The 21828-nt window shown below is 42.3% G+C and overlaps 1 protein-coding gene across 10 annotated transcripts; it reads right to left on the bottom strand.

Moving 5' to 3' along the window:
* Nucleotides 1-381: 381 nt before the first annotated feature.
* Nucleotides 382-20878, bottom strand: rell2 (RELT like 2). Of its 10 annotated transcripts, none has more exons than XM_074647851.1 (8): nt 20623-20878; nt 9488-9609; nt 7742-7882; nt 7056-7268; nt 5843-5905; nt 5523-5586; nt 4425-4601; nt 382-4342 (listed from the first exon to the last, which is right to left on the bottom strand). In XM_074647851.1, exons 4-8 carry the CDS (start codon nt 7252-7254, stop codon nt 2551-2553), a joined length of 2295 nt encoding a protein of 764 aa, XP_074503952.1. In that variant the 5' UTR covers nt 7255-7268; nt 7742-7882; nt 9488-9609; nt 20623-20878; the 3' UTR covers nt 382-2550. The 10 variants fall into 10 exon arrangements, with proteins under 10 accessions (XP_074503952.1, XP_074503954.1, XP_074503950.1 ...); XM_074647853.1 differs by having other exon boundaries at nt 7742-7766; XM_074647849.1 differs by having other exon boundaries at nt 7742-7761; nt 20623-20877.
* Between the last annotated feature and the right edge of the window lie 950 nt (nt 20879-21828).

The following is a 21828-nucleotide window of genomic DNA, read 5'->3' as shown; positions in this document are numbered from 1 at the left end:
ACTGCGATGCCTGGGCCAATACTGTGATGTCTTCTTATTTTGGACTTTTTGTGGATCAAGTTTAAATTTTTTTCAGTCATGGTGGCTCACTCACAGTAATTACCTAGCTCCTCCTTTTCTGTGTGTTCCAAACAAACACACACACTTTATGAACTCCTTATGAAGTCTTGTGAAACCAATTTTTGTGTAATTATTATTTCTCTGTCCACACATTTCATCCTTGTTTCAGTTGAAACTATAAAAATTAAAACAAGGTTGTAAAAAAGTATTTCCCTTCATTTTACACCACGGAACACGCCTTTAGATGTTGGTATATAACGGCCATGTTATTGTTGTAGTTTTGTATTTAGAGAGTACAGAAACACAGTAAAGGTGAAAGGTGGAGTTGTGTATATATACTTTATGTATAACATGGTACACCTGTAACTATGATAGAAACCACAGCTCTTACTGCATGTAACCAGGCTGCTCCAATGTTGGAATTAGTAGATTTGAAAAAAACAACAACTATAGAATGAATAGTTTCGCAGGTATGATGCATATAATGTTGTGTCTCAGTGAGTTCTACTGTATAATCACATGAGGGAGAACAAAACGCATAATATCAGTGGAGAGTTCCACAAGTCACCAATGTATAATATTGCTTGTCTCTTATCTGTTGTAGAAGGTTTACAAGTTAGACTTTAAAATACTCCGTTATACTTCAAAATACACATCATACTTTAAAATGCATTATCTTTAAGTTTCACAGCTTTAAGAACAGCAGAGTTTATTAGTAAGTAAGTTTCACGTCTCTGTAGTTTGAGAGCTTATCTCACATATGGGGCTCCCACGCTGTCATGCCTTGGCATGTACTGCTTGATAATACAATCATCAGCACGGAGTACAAAGTCTATGGCTGTTCTCGCCATAGTAGCTATCATTTGCCGTTGTTTTTTTTTACTTTCCTGGTTTGATTTATGTTGAACACATTGCAAAATGGCATAAGCAGAATAAGAGTATTGTGAATAAAAAAAGACAAAAAAGACAACCTTTTACTGGATATTAATTTCACAATTCCAGAAAACTAATCTGTGACTGGAGTGACTGGTACACAGGAAATGTAGTATATTTAGCAGTGGAAGTGCCTGATTATGCTAGTATAAGAACTTATTACTACTATACTAATATTAGTGGTGTGACTTCTCTATATGGTCACATCAATGACTGCTGACAGGGTGTTAGGTGGTGGCCACCACCACGTAAGACCCATGTTCAAAACAACTGGTAATGTTTGTGTGGTGGGAAGCCAGTGAGGGATCAAGTCCTTATTTCTTCACTAGCACTAACAGGGTACCTGTGCAGGGAAGGGTGGATCTGTAGGGGGCAGTGTGAACATTGATAAGGGTTAAACTCTCATGGGCAACACATTCTCCCTCCCAACTCTTGAAATACCGGCAGCTTCGTCAGTGGCCCTACGCTTCAAACTATGACGCTCTAGGTAACCCTCTAGCATCAGTTTTACCTACTGTAACATGCATATGCAGTGAGAGTTAAGTATGCAAGTTACGTAACAAAAGTAAGGTCAAATAAGTCAACGTTGACTTGGTTTCAAACGGGACATGAACAGCAGTCTCCTGGGTGAAAGTCCTGTGTTTGTTTGACCCGTTCCACCCCGACTTCCTCCCTAGGTGGACTTTCTCGCTCTTTATACTACATCTGTTGCTCTGACTGTCTAATAATACTGCGCGTGGGTTTACATTGAAGTTAGTTGAAAGCACGATGCGTCTCATTCAGACGCTTAAGGGTGCCTCGGTATCCGACGCAGAGGGTCACTGACCAAGCGTCGAGTTGGGAGTGTGAACAGGTCGTCGTGGGAGAGATGGCCGCTCCAAATTTAGAGAAAAATGGAAGACTGATTTATGCACCTGGCAAAATACTGTGCTTTCCAAAAGCTGCCCAATACAGCATGGAGTCAAACATAATCACATGAACTTGTTGCACTAAACTGATACATCTCCGTTGGATAAGCTGCCCATCCAGCGACTGTTGCTCCCCTGTGCTTGGGCTGTTAATCTTGATTCACAATCAGCAGGATCAATAGATGAGATTAGAGGTTGCCAGCCCTTAGCACATTCATACATCAATAAATAATCATGATGGTTACCAAATCAATAAATTAATCACACAGCTCTGGTCAAAGACTCAAATGTAATCAGTCCATTAGCAGGTCAATTAACCACCTGGACACTAACTAATCCATCAGCACTGTCACAAAACAATTTAGTCAAAGGAAAACTCAACATTGACACGCCCCCAAAAGTATGAAAAAACATTCAAAAATCGAAAACACAAAGGCATGGTTTGCAAAACGGTTAGCCATGATGTAAAGTATATGTGATCTGTGGTGAAAAGGCTAAAACATGCAACATCCATCGAATCATCCTTTAAATCTAGCAGTGGAAGAGCATCTGATCATTCTCCATTAGTCAACCAGCTCGTCAGTTGTTCATGATTACTTCAACACTCAACACTTCTCGATATGAGACTCCACCATCAGTCCAGTGTAGACTAAATGTTCACATTCTTCTCCAACTCCTCCTCCACCCTCCCTGCTTCCTCCGCCTGCGTCACTTTGCAGTCCCTAATATCTTCCATCTGCACCATATCATCCTTCTCTTGGCTCACCCTCGGCCCAACCTCTGCTCCAGGAGTCTCTCCACTTTGACTTTCAGTTTGTCCAACACCTGAAACATAAACCTCTCCTCCCTGACCAACTGCTGGAATAGTTCCTGCTATTTCTGATTCAACCCTGAGTTCAGAAGTCGCCCCTTTGTGGTCTTTTATTGAAGTAGAGGATTCTTTCTCCTCCACCATGGTGGCAACAGAAAACTCTCTCTTGCTGTCAGGGCTGGCTTTGACGATGGTCACGCTACTTATTCTGCTCCCTATAGGTGAGGAAGGGGACAGTGGACTGGAAGGTGACAGAGGCAAACTGCTCAGTTTGTCTTTAGAAAGCTGATCAGTGGGAGAGTAAAGCGTGGAGCCTTTAGAATCTCCGTCAGCTGGTGAAAGTTTAGCTGTTTTGAGAATCCCCACCCTCATTGTTTCTGTCTTTTCTTCTGTCTTCGGGATTCTGGCTCCTACCAGCTCTTGTTCCTTTAGAGATAATGGGCTTGAAATCACATCCCCTTTGGTCATAGATGTTACAGACGTCACACTTCCTGACTTCAAAGTCAGACGAGGTGAACTTCTGAAGATCAGGTTTTGGTCAGCTGGAGAAGAAGAGGGGGTTTGTGGTGATGTTGGCATGGTGTCAAGTTTGAGGCTAGCAGGTGAGGGACTTGGGGCTTGTAATGGACTAGCACTTCTTCCAAAGGATGAAGATGGAATAGGGGATTGACTAGACATTGCTCGGCCTGATGGGAGTTTGGGGCTTGGAGTGGCCGCCATGGGTGAGATAGGAGTTTTTAATGAAGAGGATGAAGATGACTGTAGGCTTATCAAAGCTAAGCTAGCACCAAAACCTGATTCCAGATCTGGGCTGGAGCCTGGGTCAGGGGGAGTTTGGGTAACTGGAAAAGCTGTGCTAGAACAGGGTTCAGGTTGAACAGCAGGAATGACAGAAGTGAAACCTGGAATGGATCCAAGCATGGGGGCGATGGGTGTAGAGGTCTGGAGCGGCCCAGGATCAAATGCCTCTTCTCCTTGTTTCTCTGTTGACTTTAATGTCTGTCCAGAAGAAGCAGGAGATGGAATGGGAAGAGAGCTGGGGGCGGTAGCTGCTGTAGTCCCAACGGACGTTTTGATGGTACGAGTTTCAGGACTGGGCCCATGTTTAGAGCCGTTCTCAAGTGCAGGATTAGAGCCATGGGCCCGATCCTTACTTTGGGAAGAGGGAGAATTAACAGCACCTGAAGTTTTAGCCTCACGTCGAGGTGAAGCAGGCATTTGATTCTTTGAGGGCTCGGTTTCAGGTTTGATACCAGGTTTAGTACGATGTTCGGGAGCGACTTCAATGTTCTCTGCCTGCAACAGTTCCTCCAGCACTACAGGTTGCTTCTGAATAGCGAATCTAACACCTGCGGTGTCCCGACCAGTCCCCTCTCGTACTTTCAAGCCAACAGGGTCGCTGCCCCGCCTCAGCCCGAATATAGTTGAACTCTTCCTGCGTTTCCCTACATTCGGAGCGACCCCATTGGAGCCCTCTGAAGGCGCTCGGACATCCTTGAACATGCTTCTCAAATTGTACCCGCCCTCCTTCTGCTCCTCGCTGTCCTGTGATTGGTCCAGCTGGTCCCCTGAATCGACCAACGGATTAGGACCTCCATGGGGCTTCTTATCACTGTGCGTCACCCGGAACCTGAAGGGATAATGATTCAGGATTAACTATTTCTGCTGCTCTATCCCAACATGCACTCAACAGAGGTTCAATGGTTTGTTACCTGCCAACAGAGAAGACAGTCTGCTCTCCAGGTCGATGTTTAGAGCGGGGGGTTCGACTTTGTCGTCGGCCCTTCTTGGATCGGACCTGTGCACAGAGGTGGCAGGAGTTGTGGTCGGCGCCTGAGTGGACTGTGTGGTGATGGGGAGGAACACCACCGACGGACTCCTTACGCAGCCTGGACATCAACATTATCATTAGTATTATCATCAACATTATTCTTACTATAGTGGCAGGTGTGTAGTACATTACGCACTATAGTTTGGTTCAATAAAATGTCTATGAGAAAACAATTATGCGTTGTCAATAATAGGCTGAATATTAACCATTAAAACAGTAATAATAATAATAATAATAATAATAATATCATTATTATCATTTTAATGAGTTCAAAATTGATCCCCAATCCCCACAAAGTGGTTCCTTGAAGTACCTTCCTGAGGGGTTCCTCAAGGAACCTTTTTGAACTGAAAAGGTTCCTCCACAGAAGCAATGGTGAGGAACCCCAAAAGGTTACTCGAGGCTCTTCTGCTTCTAACAGTGTATGTAATGTGTGTAATGTTGCTGCTAGTTTGACTGTCTTTTTCCATTTTGAAGTGAAGGCTGGCATCTTCCATCACCTTTTCCGACCTCAACATGTAAACTAACTTTGACGGCGGGCACCTCACTTCTTTCGCTCTCTCCAGGCTTTCCCTGTTCCCTGCTTCCCTCCAGATACAAAAACACACACCTCATTTGTACTCGATATTCGCGCCAATTACTACATCCCACGTAGAACAAGCCACAACACATTGGTTATATTCGATATATCACCCACCTCTTATTTGTTTGTGTTGATGGGATACATTGAGAACATAATTTTTGCAACGTTAAACAATTTAAGATAGAACATCAATCGGTTTAGTTGGTCAGATGAAATCAGTGATTAGACTACATCAGTCTTGTTAACCCTTACGTAGTGTGACTGCTCTGTGACATTCAAAATACACTGTTCATTTCAGGGGATTCCAGAATTTGTGAAGCTCAAAATAAAAGTGAGAAAAAAATGAATGTTGTTTTCTTGTGTCACACTCATACAGACTCTGTTGGATGAGCTCACCTGGGGTCATGGCGCACACAGACATTCTGGTTTCCAAACATCTCATTGAAGGCTTCCATATTAGCTAGAGGAGACAACAGGAAGAACCCACATAAGAGATGCACTAATGAGTACCGGTAGATGGATTTGCTGAGACATACTGATCTTATCTGATAATACATTTGCAAGGTATATGTGTGTGTAATTTTTTTTCCCATCACATGTATCAACACAGTGAAGGAGGAAAATAAACCAAACGATTAGAATAGATTCATGTTGATGAGTTTTAACTTTAACTTGAAGTAAATTAAACAGAATTCAATCAGCAGTTCTTTTGTCACCTTCATTTTCAATAATGCATTTGAGAATCTGCTCCACTGTGTCCTGGTTCTCCTCATCCGCATCTGAAACGCAGCAGAACAACAAACAGATTAAACCCACAACTTTTAAATATTGCAGTATTATCCAGGTATTTTTTAAATACTTATTATGCCCCTCAAAGAAGTCCATGTTACACCACAGACAGTTTTATGTATCACAGTGAGTGTATGTTTGAATAACTTTGTGTGAAGAAGAAGACCACATAGGTTTGTGAGTGATTGTATATTTCTGTCAGAGTGTTGTGGGTGGAAAAAGAGCGGGAGAGAGGGAGAAAGAGATGGAAAGCTCACACGTGTACTGCAACCTTAAACTTATCTAGACATTACGTAGAAGAGCTGTATGGGAGAACTCAAATGTCTGAATCAGTTGGACCGCACATTAAACAGACTTTACCCTGCCAGCTCCCTCGTACCAAGTCCTGTGTAATGTCCGATAGAAGAATAAAAACACCCGAGGGTGAGGAAGAGGGGTCATTTACACGAAGACGCCAACCAAAATGTCAAACTGGAGAGACGCCGACATTCTGGGACTTGGTTGTTTATGACCAAATTACGAACCGGCTACGTGGCCACAGTGTTTTTGCTTCATGTCCTGACTCCTGCACGCTCAACCCAGGCGACACCCCTCGCCTAAACCAAACGCAGTATTCCCAATAGGTGAGAACGCATCTGCCACGGACTATCTCCTGTTGGGTACTACATGTGTGAAAGGGCAACTCTGGACAATGTCCAGACCTGATTCTCTGGACGCTGTCCGCATATGAAAAAATGGTTTACGATGACAAACGGTCAAAATGTTGAGGATCAAAACTGCTAAGAAAAGAACATGTAGTTTTCACTAATTTTTTAGGAAAATGTATGTATATGTCTCTTTGTCTCTGTTGGATGTTCTATGTTTGGAAGAAACATGTAACATGCATCCTCCCTGCCTGGCAGCCTAACTGCCCATTCCTTTCAACACGCAGACTTTCTGCTATGAAGTCCAAGATAACCCTGATGACATCACCAGGGTTATTTTTGACATTACAAAGCTTCTCCAGAGCCCAGAAAACAGCAGATGGTTTCGCAGGCTGAACAGCATTCCCCAAGACGAGTAAACTGATGTATGTGTGACATCTGTTGGGTGCCCCTTTACTGTAGGTACTTGTGATCTCCTCATCTATTCTCAACCCACCGTCTGTATTTCCCTCAAGCTTCTCCTCCTCCTCCTCTTCATCGTCCATGTCTCCAGTGCGGCAACGGTAGCCATTCTTCTTCAGCAGGTGGCAGACGAGGAAGCCAAGCAGTCCGGTGACGAAGAAGAGAAAGACCACCACAAAGATCATGTAGGGCGGGGTATGGTCCCCCTCCATAGAGGCTTCTGATTCAGTCATAGCGGAGGTTCAATCTGCGTCATGGAGAGAGAAGATTTAATCATTTCTGGGTACCTTCAGGATTTTGAGTGAGAACACTCACTCCTTTAAGAGGCTTTTTACGGGCTACAACTTGGATTTAGGGATTAGGTTAGAATACAGTTTAGGTAAATACAATAATAATACTATAAACTGAGACATTAGAGAGAGAAAAAACACATTTGTGCCATGTGTCTCATCTGTATCTGTTAATGCAATGTTGCTTGGCTCTATAAAAGTTGAGAATGACAGCCACTCACATTATACAGCAGCTAATACCATCCACATGTTACAGACACAATATATTTACTGAGATATAGAAAATGGGAAATGTTGTGTAAGATTTTTAATAACCAGATAAAAGCTATAGTGACCGAGTGATGATGAATGTCGCTGTTGTCTTTACGGGTTTGAGTCAGTGTGAGGACGAAAGAAACAAGAGTGATAAGGAAGATTAAAGCTAGCTTACTTGAAGTAATACCTCCCATCCTAACCTCAATTAAAAGGCACAGAAACACAGTGTGTGTTAACAAATATATATAAATATACAAGCCTCAAATCATCTCTGATCAAGTCTTCTGTTGCAGACTGATCGACATCAAGAGTCAGTCTGGGAAACAGAGAAAGGGAGGAAGATAAATCCAGGTGAACTAACCTGTCACTTCTGTATATTTCTTCTATCTTCCTATCTTTCTAACTTTCTTCCTCTTTTCAGTCAGTTTGAAATGTTTGAAAAGAGGAAGAAATAGATTTCTTTTGAATAAATTGTGTAAATTGTTCTGTTAGATAAAAGCCAACAAGTCTGTTCCACTTGTCTGTGAACTGTGAGTGGTGCAACCATAGACTGTATATAAGAAGTGGACGTAGTCAACGTGACAACACCACAGTGGTTTGTGGACTACAGTTTTGAAGCCTCGAGTTCGGCATTTAGGCCATCACCATCTTGGTCTTTTGCAACCAGAAGTGACATGAGAGGGTGGAGCGAAGTACAACCGAACGCTGAATAAGACATTTTTAGGCAACCATCATGTTACAATTAACTTTGATGACCTGAAAACACACTGTGAAAGGGTTAAAGTTGTAAGACGAAAACACAGAAAAGCTCCAGACCGGACGACGCCGTGGTAGCAACCTGTCAATCACAAAGTAGCACCGCTCTAAAGCATCCCCTACTTTATCTTCTATTTGACTCTAAATGGGACCATAATTTACTAAATGAACATCATGCTGTTTTGAAGAAGATTAGAGATTGAGACCATAAACTCATGTTTACAATGTTTACTGAGGTAATTAATCAAGTGAGAGGTAGGCTCATTTTCTCATAGACTTCTATACAATCAGACTTCTTTTTGCAACCACAGGAGTCGCCCCCTGCTGGCTATTAGAAAGAATGCAGGTTTAAGGCACTTCCACATTGGCTTCACTTTTCAGAACCAGAGGTTGCCCACTGATACCCCCAAGGTGTTCCACAGAGCAGCATAGGAGATCATCCTCCCCCTCGCTTGCTCGTAATTACAATGTTAATGATATGATGTGAATTAGCTGTTAATGTGAAAGCAGCATTAGCTTTGTAATGGTTGTATTAAAGTAGAATATTAACATGTGACATTTGGTAGCTCAAGTTAACGTTTCAGAATTCAGCAGTGTGTGTGTTTATCTTATTTTCTTCTTCATTGGGTTGTTTTTAAATGTTCTCATGCACTTCTATTCCTTCTGTAAAGCGTGACCTGTTTTTAGGATGGTAAGAAATTTTAGCAAACTTTCATGAGGTAATATTTTTATCTTTTAGCACACAAGAATACAAAATAGAATATTAGTGTGCTAAGTAAGGGATAATGTACAGCGAGCCGGTCATTGTTGTGAAAGAATCCCCTTCCGGGCGATGCTGCACCCTGACGCGAAGCGGAGGTCTCTCATCGCCCTGAAGGGGATTCTTTCACAACAATGACCCGCTAGCTGTACATTATCCCGCCTATTACACGTCTACTTACTGAAGAAATCAATATTTTGACACAAAAACAGATCTCCAGAGTCCGACATCAGAGCTGCGCCCATAGCAACGTCTGTTATACATAAATAACAGACCGCAGAATGCCGTGATTGACCAATCAGAATTGAGTATTCAACACAGCCGTGTAATAACATAATATATAGCTGCTTTAAATGAAAAAGGGTTAGTTGAAACATTGATCATCCCAAAGCTCTGCTGACTCACTTTCTGTGTTGAAAAGGTGGAAATGACCCATCAAGGTATATGTCCCACTGTGGCTGCAATCAGACCCTGCTGAGCCAGTTCCTGGTTCATGGTTACGACCGTGAGTTCAACAGCTCAGGGGTCTGTAGCAGAGACGGAGACAAGGACAGCCCACGTTGAATGACAGAAACATAACTGTAAGTGACTCCCAAACACTATCTCACGGCAAAGTCAGAGAAGCGGCGTGGTCAAGGCGAGATTATCAACCAGGCCAAAGCAGGCGGCTGCCCCGGGGGCCCCAGCAAGCCAACACGGTGGCAATTTGATTAAATGCAAGTTATTAGTTATTACCTAACTTCATAGCCCTGTGTCAAAATGTAATTTTAAGAACTTGAATAAATGGTGCATATTCCTAAGTAAATTCAATTATCAAAACACTAATTTGACACACAGCAAACCCAGGTTAAGGTATTACTCCAGCAGTATTGACTAGCATCTAGGCAAAATACTGTAGAACACAGGAAACAGTTGTTAGCCTATGGATGGGCCAAACTGCATAAAGATCGTCACATTAAAAAACGAAAATGAAAGCCAGTAGTCTGCTTAACAAAAGAAAAGACAACGGAGAAAAGGAACTATGTGTTCAGCATCAACAGATTATCAACAGACAACCATTCCTGAACACATCTGCAGACATCTGAACCATGTTTGAGCTTTAATTTATTTAAATTTTACACTTTTTGGTGTTCAGCTTTTTACAAAAAATAAACTTCATGCATGTTCATGCAAATATGCACAGACCTGTATAGCCCATTTATCTTGTTGTGATACTTACTGTAAAGACCTTTTTAAATATGCAATTAGTGTAATTTTGCCCAAGCTATAATCTATAAATGCACAAGCTTTGCAAAACACAGTAACCTTGCATCTAACCTTGCTAACCTAACATCTTTCTTTAGCTGACAAATAGTTAGTTAGTTCTTACCATTTTCCTGCCAGTGGACACATCCAAACATGTTAAGGTCAAAGTAGTGTGCCGACAAAAATTGCACAAAAAAAGCTGTTGAAATTTGGTTGATAAACAATGTAAAAATGTGTTCGCTGGATAAGAAGCTAAAAGCAGCAGACATACAGTGTGAACCCCTCCTGTACCTTACGGGTTCCCCTTAGCCCCACCTTTCCTGTCTATCTACACAGAGGCACCTCATCCTCAATAGCTCAGCAATGAAAAAACAAACTAGTTCTGTGCTCTACTTATGAGTACTGTACACTACACTATATGATATAGGTTCATATTTGCATATAATTATTTGTATATCACGTCATGATATTACGTATCTATGTAATATGTAATGTAATCTACGTATGTATGTAGATTACGTATGTCACGTAACAGAGACTATGACTTGACATATGACATATAGCAGCTTATCAGTGTTGCCCTCCCGCTGGCTTATCAGCATCCATTAACGCCCCTCACGCAGGCACGCACGCACGCACGCACGCACGCATGCACGGACGCACGCACACACACACACACACACACTTATCAGCACTTGATCCCTCTGAAATGTTTTAGGGTGGTTAGGCATTGATAGTACATACTGTATCATTAGCACTCACCACTAAACATCTTTAAAATAGCTTATTTTTACTTCACCATCTTTGAGTGCAAATACATTTTTGGGGATAATTCACCATACAGCAAGTGGTATAATGATATATGAATAAAATTAAACGCTCAGCTCCATTTATCCACAGTACAGTATGTCTGTAAGCGGTTACAGATAATGGATGGATGGATATATATATATATGGCCCCTACAACCTCCACCAAATCAGAGGCAACATGCGTGTATCCTGAGAGTCGAAACCCAGCGCAACTAAAGCCCACTGCGCTGCTGAGTGTATTTTTAGCCAATATAACAGCATGGCTCTAGGGTCCACCACTTTGGTTAAGACTGAAATATCCCAAAAAATATTTGGTTGATTACGGCTAGGGCAGCTGTGGCTCAGAGGTAATCGGTGGTTCGATCCCCGGCTCCTCCGGTCACATGTCGAAGTGTCCTTGAGCAAGATACTTTACCCCGAATTACTCCTGAAGGCTGAGCCATCGGTGTGTGAATGAGTATTTAGATTAGATCCTGATGGGCAGGTTGGCACCTTGCATGGTAGCCTCTGTCATCGGTGTATGAATGTGTGTGTGAATGGGTGAATGATGACAGTGTAAAGCGCTTTGTGTGGTCAGAAGACTATAAGGAGCTATATAAATGAAAGTCCATTTACCATTGCCATGGAATTTGTTTTTTCATGATCACAAGAGGACCAATCTGAATGATAGCACCACCAGCAGGTTGACATTTTTGGCTTTTAGTGAAATATCTTGACAACTATCACATAGATTGCCTTGAAATGGGAGATATATCCATGATGTCTAGAGGATGAACCCTCATAACTCTGGGTATCCTCTGACTTTACCTCTAGCACCACCAGAAGTTTTCACTTATCCTGGGAAATATCTCAACATCTACTGGATGTATTGGCACAAAGGCATTCGTGGTCCCCAGATGATGTCTGCTACTGATTTTTCTCTAGCGCCAACATAAAGTTGACATGTGGTTTTGAGTGAAATGTCTCAATAATTAACAAACTAAATGACCATCTCAATTGAACTCCCAAGCCAACGCCCACACGGACACCACCGACACTCTACGGTGGGCAGTCATCTCTCAGCGGTGCGACGACCAGGGGACCCCCGCCCACACCGCCCGGAGCTCAGCCACCGAGTCGGTGGTGTCCGTGTGGGCGTCGGCTTGGGAGTATAACCGAGTTAGTTAGTTAGTTAGTTAGTTAGTTAGATAGTTCGGCTTGGGAGTATAAGTGAGCTAGTCATTTAGTTCGTTAGTTAAAGGAGAACATAGGTAACATTAGGCCAATAATGTTTGCTTTTAGTGGTGCTTATTTTCTTAGCAACCCTGTCTTTGAACGGTCTGAATGAGACAGCGGAGGAGGAGAGATAGGTGATCAGAGAGGAGAGAGGACGGGAGATGGGGAGACAGTCAGCTACAGCTGGACTTAGTGCCTGTCGGAGAAGTTCTTTTAAATGCTGACCATTGTCCTGTTTGTTATATAATTGTTCATTAGATTGGAAATCCATTTAGTGAACCAGCTTGTTTGTGGTGTGTGTGGACTAGTAGCTATGTGTATTGCCACTTATATTGCCGATATATGTTTATTTATATTCAGTTATGATTGTTATCATTGCTAATAATCTGAGTTGGGGGAGATACAGCATCGATTCATTTTGACAGCATTGAGCTATTTTGTACCTGATTTCTTGGTACATAAAATAAAGTAAAAAAATATATATTTCCTGTATATTATGTGTGTTAAAAAACGCAGGATTCACAGAGCCACAAAAACTAAAATACTCTTTTCTCTCCCAAACCCCATTTTTAGCTCCAGTTTTATCTCTGTCCCACCCCCTTTCCTCCCCTTCTCATGTAAGATTACTTCATGTTTGCTTTTCAGACTGTATACCTCAGGGAGAGAGGATACATGAGGAAGAATAGTTTAACTGTTTCTCTCTTTATATATATATATACAGTATATATATATGTATATTTCTATACATGTATGTATATATATATATATATATACATATATATATATATATCTGTGTGTGTGTGTGTGTGTGTGTGTGTGTGTGTGTGTGTGTGTGTGTGTGAAATGAGCATGATGCTTTGAAATAATAATAATAAATAATTAAAATGCATGAATAGTAATAAAAGTCTGTTTTCCCACCATGAAGGGGTTATATTGAGAAGAAAAGACTATAAATGGAACATAAGTAGTGGTTTGACATTGAATTAGTAGTGGAACATTCCCGAGGGTGGAGATAATTTTTTTCCACTTGTCTCAACTCGAGGTTTTCTAACAACAGTTTGCATCTTCTTATCTACCCATGACCAAAACCTTCACCTACTCTCAAATGTGTTGTTCTAACCTCGCTGGCCAAAGCTTCACTGTCACCTTATTTTTCACATGAGCTTCATGTAGAAATGCCTCGGCCTGCTGTTATATAGGATAGATTTATGTTCATGAGACCATTCAGTGCAAATACGTTATGCATTCATGTATCCCTGCTGTCACTGACAACCACAATAAAAAAAACATTTCCTGTTTACTTTAAGAGAATAAGGGCTCTTTAAGAGAGCCATATGACTGAGCTGCTCTCAACCCCTAAGTGCAGCTCACCAACAGGCCTACACACACACACAGCATATCTTAGTATCTCACTCTAATTCATTTACTCGTAGTAAGAATGTGAAACCTTCTCTAGCAGGAACTACCACAGAAGAGGTTTACAGTACTTTACCTGGTGTTTAGAGGTCTGTCTGTCTGTCTGTGGACAGAATTTGTCACCGTGATAGCGTCACAACTGTGTAAGATGCAGTCACGAAACTTTACAGGTGTGTAGTTGAGATCAAAATGAAGGTCGAGTTTAAAAATGGGGGTGGTCCAAGCAAGGGAGCCGGAAGTAGGTGGGTAGGAAGTGGGCGAAGTGGGACCACTTTATGCCCCTGGTCTAATTTGGCGTCGTCGCTGGTGTGACCCCGTCACATGATGATCTCTAGTTAGTTATACTTTAAGGGGACATATCATGATAAACTCACTTTGTCAGTGCTTGTGTGCATACATTTAGGTTTATCTGGAGTACCAACCTACAAACTGTGAACTAAGACAACCCAGTCAGTTTTTTTTTGGGCTACGTAGATTAGAAACAACCCTGTCTCGTACCCTATCTACTCTATAATTTAGAGACCCAACAAGAGACCCCCCATGAGCATGCGCTAGGTGCAACGGTGGCAAGAAAAAACTCCCCTTTAAAAGGACTCTACGTAAGAATCAGAAACTGCTTGTTAACAGTGACACCTGTGGCCGTTAAGTCAACGAAGGTCAGCGTCCTGCTGCTCGCGCTTGTGCTCGCTCTACATAGACATGAACGAGCATCGGTCAAAACAGTGAGGCGACACACGTCAGCTAAAACCACAATATCACTCTATATTTCACCTGCTTGGCAGTAATGTTAGCTGACCAGATGAAGGTCTCTCCATGAATCAATGCTGTTCCTGTGTTTTCCTGCTGCGGCCTCCCGACCGCGGTCGGTGTAGGGACTGGGGAGACACCGCAGCCTCGGTCGGAGACGATAACGTTACTCGCTCCAGAGCCCTGTCCATTCACTCAGCAGCAGGAAACGGCACAGGAAACATCTGCTGGTCTGGAGGAGCTGCAGCATTCATTTCTGCACAAACTTTGCGGTTTTGCTGCTTCCGTGCAGTTTGTGTTAGAGTCTGGGTCTGAACAGCGTAGCCACACACGAGACACCGTGGGGAGTGGGACTCTGACCCGCAATGATTTATACATGATAGAAGTTACAAACAGTTCCTTTAACGGGTAGAAACCTTGGGCAGAACCATGCTCTGGGTGGGCGGACCTCTGCCTCGACCGGTTGGGCTGCACATACATAACAAACAGTTAAGAGGAAGAACAGACTAGCCATTAAAATAGAAGACAAAGTGTTGCCTCTTCTTTGGAAAGTGATCCTCAAAGCGGAAACTTTATCTTTTCTAGATGCAAAAATGACATCATATCTTTCAGCCAGGCAGAGATTGGAGGCACAGTAGACGACTTCCAGGTTAGGAGTATTCTCCGCCTGGCTAGAAGTGTTGCGAAAGCAATCATGTCAACCTCGTTGGAGTTGTAAGGGAAAGGCTCTGCTGGCACCCCAAAAATGGACAGTAACGGGCAAGGCTGTAAACTGTTATTCAACTGTGTCAAAAAATACGCCAAAGATCGAAGACCAATATGTTCCAAGCTTTAGGCATGATCGGAACATACAGTATGTGAGAGGTCTGCCTGTAGACTGCCGCAACAATCACGGGGATTGGGACATGGGATCGGAATCGGAGTCAATGTCATGCAATTTAGATTTATTGAAGTGGGCACAGGATGATGAAGAATTCACCCCGTCTAATGCCACCTCCGACCAGTCCTCCGCCAGTTCCATTCCCAGTTCCCCCTCCTTTGGAGACTGTGTTGCTGTTCAGAGACAAGGTTTTCAGATACATTTCAGATATAAGCCCCGTCTGAGTCGGAGATAGCTCAAAAAGGCTCTCCCATAATGATTCTTTGTGCGTACTAAGAGATGGACCTGAAGATAGCGGAACAGATTTGAACATGGCAGAATAAATTTAGGACATAAAGAGTCAAAGCTAGACAAAAAGTATCACCATTATAGAGGTCTTTGAAACAATTGATTCCTTCCAGGCGTGGAAGTGGACAGTTTTGGGTGCTATCCCAGCAAACCGGTATCACCTTCCTGGAACATTCTCTAAAGGTTCCCGTTTGGTTAAATTTGTATTTTTTTATTTCCAAGGTTACTTTTGTGAAACCTTTACAGAGTCTCTGGGGAACGTTCCCTTCTATTTACTACTTATTCTGATTGAACGTTTTCTCACACTAAGAGGGCACTTTACGTTGCGAGCGTGGGGCACATAGCGGCCTCAGCCACTGACCTTACATTACAGAATAATGATAAATAATAGCAACAACCGAGGATGTTTTATGTTATGCATTAAAGTTACTCAGTACCACTAAAACCACACTTGTTTCTGCTGCCAGCAGGTCGGGCTTTTTTGCCCCAGTTGCCACAAACGACCCGTCGCTTCTACATGAATATCATAAAACTACAACACGTGGATAATATCAGTTCTTGTTATATCCAACTGACGACCATGGGTGTGAAAGATACAGATGCAGGAAGAAACAAGACAGGTGTGATGCTGTGAGGAAGGTCCTTGATGTGAAGCCCAGCCTCTCTCTCTCCCTGACACACACTCACAGCTTAAAGAGGCACAGAGCCGAGAGAAGCAGAGAGAGAGATGACTCAGCATCATCATGACCTCGAACAGAATCGTCTCCCAGTGACGTGTGTGTGTGCGTGTCCTGTGCTTTACGACTGCATTGTGCTGCTCAGCATATATACCGTGAACGGGTGTGTCATTACGTCAGAGAACTCTGACATCACAGAGAGCTATAATAGTCTGCAGAGGAGAGAGAGGATGGGATGGCTGAACACCATTGGCTGTAGTGATGCAGCAAACCCCTCCCGTAAATAAGAATGTTAAAAATAGAAAAGTTGATTAAAAGTGAATTTATCTTCCATTTCAACAAGGGACGGGCCACTGATTTACATTATGATGCTCAGGTTCAGACTCTATTTATAACCTTGTCATGGTGTGTTCAAATGTAATCTTATAAAGTAGTTTTTGTCGAGAAACTTGAATAAATCCAGTTGTTTGAAGAAGATGTTTTAACAGCAATATAAAATCGATAATAGTGAATTATGACCTGTTTAACTTCCTAACAAAAAACAGTATGCAAATGGTAATAAATGAGTGGATGTTCATTGAATTTATTGTTTTACTTTTGTTTTTTACCGAGGCATTGAATTAGTATTTAGAGTTATGTGTGTATTGGTATCGACTACTAAGTTTCTGGTATCGTGACCTCCTTAATGGCCATATAGGCGTCTGAGCAATGCAGCAAGTGAAGCAGCTGCTGGGGGGAGGAAACATGTGTTTTTGCATCCCCACTTTTTTTGATCATACAACTTTGCTATTTTTAAACATTTGAGCTAGTTTAGATCAATACTAGTTATATCTGTCTGTTTCAAATGTAGTTGGCTACATGAATTAAAAATTACATTGCTGGGTTTTTCCTGCATAGAAGAATTTTTGGCGACCCCCAAACAGGTTTTAGACGGCACCAAAGGAAAATCACTGGCGCCAAAATGAAAAACATTGAGAGTAAAGATAGCAAATTCTCTCCGAACCCCTTAACACTCTGACACTATTCTGTCTTTCAGAGGTTGTAGCGAGCTGAGTTTTCAAGCTAAAGTTAAGATACTCGAAGCTTGAAAACCTAAAGAATCCATTGGTACCAATCAAGTCATGCTTGTCAGGAAGATCGCTAAATAACGCTACGAAGTTACGCTAAATTTTGGAGAGGAAAAACTGGCATGGCAATCCGTCCGGAGTCCCGTCTTGAAACACAGACCCCATCTCGTTTGCCATGCTTTGAGTGGGACTTTTTTGCTGTGTCAACACCATTCATGTCACGATGCCATCTTAGTGACATTTTCTTTCTGTCTGTGCGAGTTGTCCTGCCTGTCTGTGGCAAACAGGATCATCAACGAGGGGAGACGGTAAATATAAAACATTGATCCACAACATTTACGTTACTCAAACAGCTTTTTCTGTAACAGAAACAAAACAGTGGACTGATCTCCCTCCAAATATCAGAGGAATGTTAAAAAAGGTCATGTTGTCTCAGCAGGTATTTCTCTGCTCCGTCAGAGGCTGCTCTTTCCCTCGCCACTCTGCTGCTCTCTAGCCGGTCTGTGAGCATCAGTGGCCGGCTGGCGAGCGAGCTATGCCCGCAGGCGATTGTGGAGCTTTTCAACTCCAAAAATGCAGATAAACACAGGTTCCTGTTAATTTATGATGAACATTTATGTTGTGATATTTAAACTAAATAAATAAATCTACACAGTTGATTTCTCAACTCAAAAATGTTCAGTAGTGAATTTAGTGATGAAATAGAAATGAAAAATGTAAAAAAACGAGCCGTTTTTGGCTGCTGTTAGTTGTTGTAACCATTGTGGGATACAGTAGGCGAGGTTGACTGGTCCAATGCATACTGGAGATTTTTTTCCGAATCAGTACGACATCCGGGTATTTTTGGCCTAATGTAAATTTTGCTTTTGTTCGCATACTGCATACTACATTTTGGCCAAATCAGTACGTACTACTAGTACAGTATGAGGTTTAGAATACAGCCTGAGTCTGCTTGTCTGTCTGTGTTCCTGGTCTCCGCCCGTGCACTCTGTCATCAATCTGGTCTGCTTGCCTGCAGCGATCCACACCTGCTCTGCCTCAGCAATCAAGCTCACCTGGTCGTCATCAGTTCTTCACCACACAGTACATCTGCACTGCACTGTTCTTCAGTCTCTGCCGGATCGTCTCTCTGTACAACGGTCTAAACTTTTGTCTCTGCATGTCTGCACAGTTTGACCAGCCACGCCAAACCTCAAGCCTGCCAGCAGCTCACAAACCTGGACCTTCTCTCCTGCCATCAGCCTCTCCCTGGATCATCTCCCACCCCTCATCATCACCACTCCTGTTCACTAATAAATATTGTTCATCTTTTGTCAAGTCGGAGCCTGCTTTCTGGGTTCTCCTGCAGAATCGTGACACTTCATATCTATACAACCAATGTGATTAAATTGTTTGCTAGAGCACAAAGTTCTTCGTAGATCTCTAGAGCCTCATTATTTGGCTTTCAAAGTGCATTTGATGCATTTAACTTTTACAAAATATTCTTCCACCTACCACTGTCTCACTGGGAACCATACAGTATATAGGGCAATATAAACTGAGGTTATAGTGAAAGAACAGCTTTATTGGTCATGATTGAAGGCTCTATATTGCAGGAAATTACACTTTCAGGTGTTAATTAAATGAAAATGTTCCCCTTGCCTGTCACTAATCTTGCACCCCCACTTAAGTAGGCACCCACGAACATGGCTATTGTTAGTACTCGCAGCTGTCAAGATAGCATGTTAGTATTTGGACATTTTGGGAACTTTTGTTTGCCTGAGTGCACGGGCTAAGTGCGCAGGTGGACAGGTAGGTAGGACGGGCTTATTACAGTTCTGCCACAGCCACAAATACCAGATTGTTTTTCCTTTTTTTTTGTCAGATCATTTGATTTATTGAATGCTGTCGGGATGTGATGAGAATTTCAACAAATGTAACAAAAAATACATCTAAAAGAAGCAGCTCAAAGTGAGCTGTGACTCACAGTAGCCTATGTTTCTTTCTCATTGAAAGCTTATTTAAAGACTATCATCTATCTATCTACTGTATCTGCAGTAGGCTAGGGTATAGTATGTGTTCATGTCTTATATATATGTGGATGTTTTGGCTAATTCCTATATTTTTAGATGGGATGTTTGGTGTGGAACTATGTAAAGCAGCACTTTTATAAACATTAAAGACTGATGATCACTTTTTAGAATATAACTTTTATAAATAACTGGACAGAATTACTACAGCCAAACTTCTGCTGCACAGCGTGAGCTGGCTATATCAGCAACAGCATGAGTGCCATGTGATGAATATTTGACTAACTTCCCATGGGAGGGCTGGGAACTTTGCAGACTACATTCCAGATGTTGTAATCACTGAAGTCTCCCAGTGACTATCTATCTACAACCTTATCCACATGTCTTTAATGGGCCTACTTCAGTGTTATACACTTGTACGCCCCACAGCCTCAGCTCAACTTGCTACTGGTCTGTAGGCTATTTATAGTTGAGCGTAAGGTTATCGTCCTCCCTTTCTATGGTTGGTAATCACACCAGATGTCGTTTGAAAAGGGTTCAATCTTCCGCGGATTTACTTGTCGGAAGCTACCAAGGTCTTTAAAAAAGTATTTGAATACTTTTATTTAGTCACACGGCGCTGCTCTTCAATTCGGTTCACACAACGTCCATTAATCACCATTTCCAAATGTACTTTTCCACACCTTTATCACGGTATAGCACGCTGTTTGCAACTGGGAGGAGGCGCAGGATGCTTTGCTGGATTAGCATAGTATGCGAAACATTTCTAAAGTTTAAAACGTTGACATTAGTTGATATTGGTAGATCAAGTGAAGCCGAATTCACCAGTCGCCTCCATTCATTCCTTAAAAATATTTTTTTATTTTGTTTAGTACATGTACTTTCCGACAAGTCAGAAAACACTTAAAGTGCGAGATTTTTCAATGGAGTTTGGAGTGTCATTTTTCATGCAGGATATACGGGTCACCTACACAGTAACGCTGATTCACTGCATCATCCTCCCATGCACCCAGTCAATAACAGATAAAACACACCATCATCATCTTCATCTCTATAATAGGCACACTGCGATCAGCCAGCGTGAGACCTCATCTGAATCCTGAAGGTTAAATACTCTACTCAAGGAGTTAAGGACTACTGGTCCCGAGACACCACAAAACAGAGACATCTAGCCGGGATAACTCACCTTCAGTCCGGCAGGGACACCGCCCGGTCCTCCCCGGTGCTCCAGCTGCTGAGATGCTGATGCTGTCCCATGGCTGCAGGGTGCTCCGTGTCCTCTGCTCGGAGCTGGAGGATGTTGCTGTCTACTGAGGAGGGCAGGATGTGCAGGAAGCTGCTGCTGGGAGGCATCTGTCTGTCTGCTCCATAGGCTATACCCCTGCTGCAAATCAGAATTTAACCTTTGTTTATCCAGAGAGAGTCATCTGAGCTCCACTTGGACTGAAATATGCTGTGTCTGTCTGTTTTATTTATAGGTTTTCCACCCTCCACTTCATCCAAACAGGCTGTGTGCCCAGAACACAAAATAGGTACAAATTGTTCCCCCACATTTAAATTCTTTAAAAGTCACCACTTTTCTGCTGTTTGAGACCAAATTGATTATTTCCTGCGTTCTTATGGAAGCCCTACTGTCCCACCAGGAAAATTCACTCTCATAAAAAAAGACTAAGAAAAACTAAACTAACTGGGGGGGGGGTGGTAAGATAACCTTACTCCAAAACAATACCCTAAGTTTGTATGGCACAGGTTTGTATGTTGATGTCAATCATGATTAGTCTACTGGGGTCAGTGATTGAAGGCCCTATACACATTTATTTCAGAGGTGCTCTCATAGGCCATTTGAGCCAACAAATTGTCACATCACATAAGAACTCTATCAGAGGATCTACTGGAAAGTTGTGGCTTCAATCTGTCGTCACCATGTGGCTATGCCAGCTCACTGTATCTCTATTAGTATTCTCTTGTATTGTATCTATTCTGTTCTGTCCTTATCCTTCTTGACGTGTACTTGATCCCCCCTGAAATGACTCATTTGATCCAATTCCCTCAACAGATCTGATATGCAATTTTCTTTGGCCTTGGCCACCTGCTTAAGACTGATGACTAGAATGTCAATCATGTTTTCATGAATGTTTGAGTCCTCAAACTCTTGGGCTTTTGGGCTCAACCTTTTTATTTCTTTTTTAAATGAAGCTCTTCACCCGCCTATCTCTCAACTGCTATTTAACAGACCAATCTTCGTAGTCTTCGCTGCATCTATCACTAATGCACAAACACACTTCCTGCTCCATTTCTATTCTTGTTCTTCAAACCTTCCATCGATTTGACTCAGCACAACACTCCGTCCTCGCCCATTCTTCCCTGCGTAGAAAAGAAAAGAAACCTGTAG

This window comes from Sebastes fasciatus, chromosome 10, assembly GCF_043250625.1.
Source record: "Sebastes fasciatus isolate fSebFas1 chromosome 10, fSebFas1.pri, whole genome shotgun sequence".
In the NCBI taxonomy this organism is placed as follows: Eukaryota; Metazoa; Chordata; class Actinopteri; order Perciformes; family Sebastidae; genus Sebastes; species Sebastes fasciatus.
Note: the sequence above shows the minus strand (reverse complement) of the source record. Positions and strands in the feature narration are given on the sequence as shown.

What these genes read in the sequence shown, in the direction of transcription:
- rell2 (XM_074647851.1), bottom strand. Translation starts at nt 7,254, where the DNA reads ATGACTGAATCAGAAGCCTCTATGGAGGGGGACCATACCCCGCCCTAC. An exon ending in GCTTGAGGGAAATACAGACG is followed by an intron (nt 5,906 to 7,055) that starts GTGGGTTGAGAA and finishes GCTGCGTTTCAG; the next exon opens with ATGCGGATGAGGAGAACCAG. An exon ending in TGTGTGCGCCATGACCCCAG is followed by an intron (nt 4,602 to 5,522) that starts GTGAGCTCATCC and finishes GTTGATGTCCAG; the next exon opens with GCTGCGTAAGGAGTCCGTCG.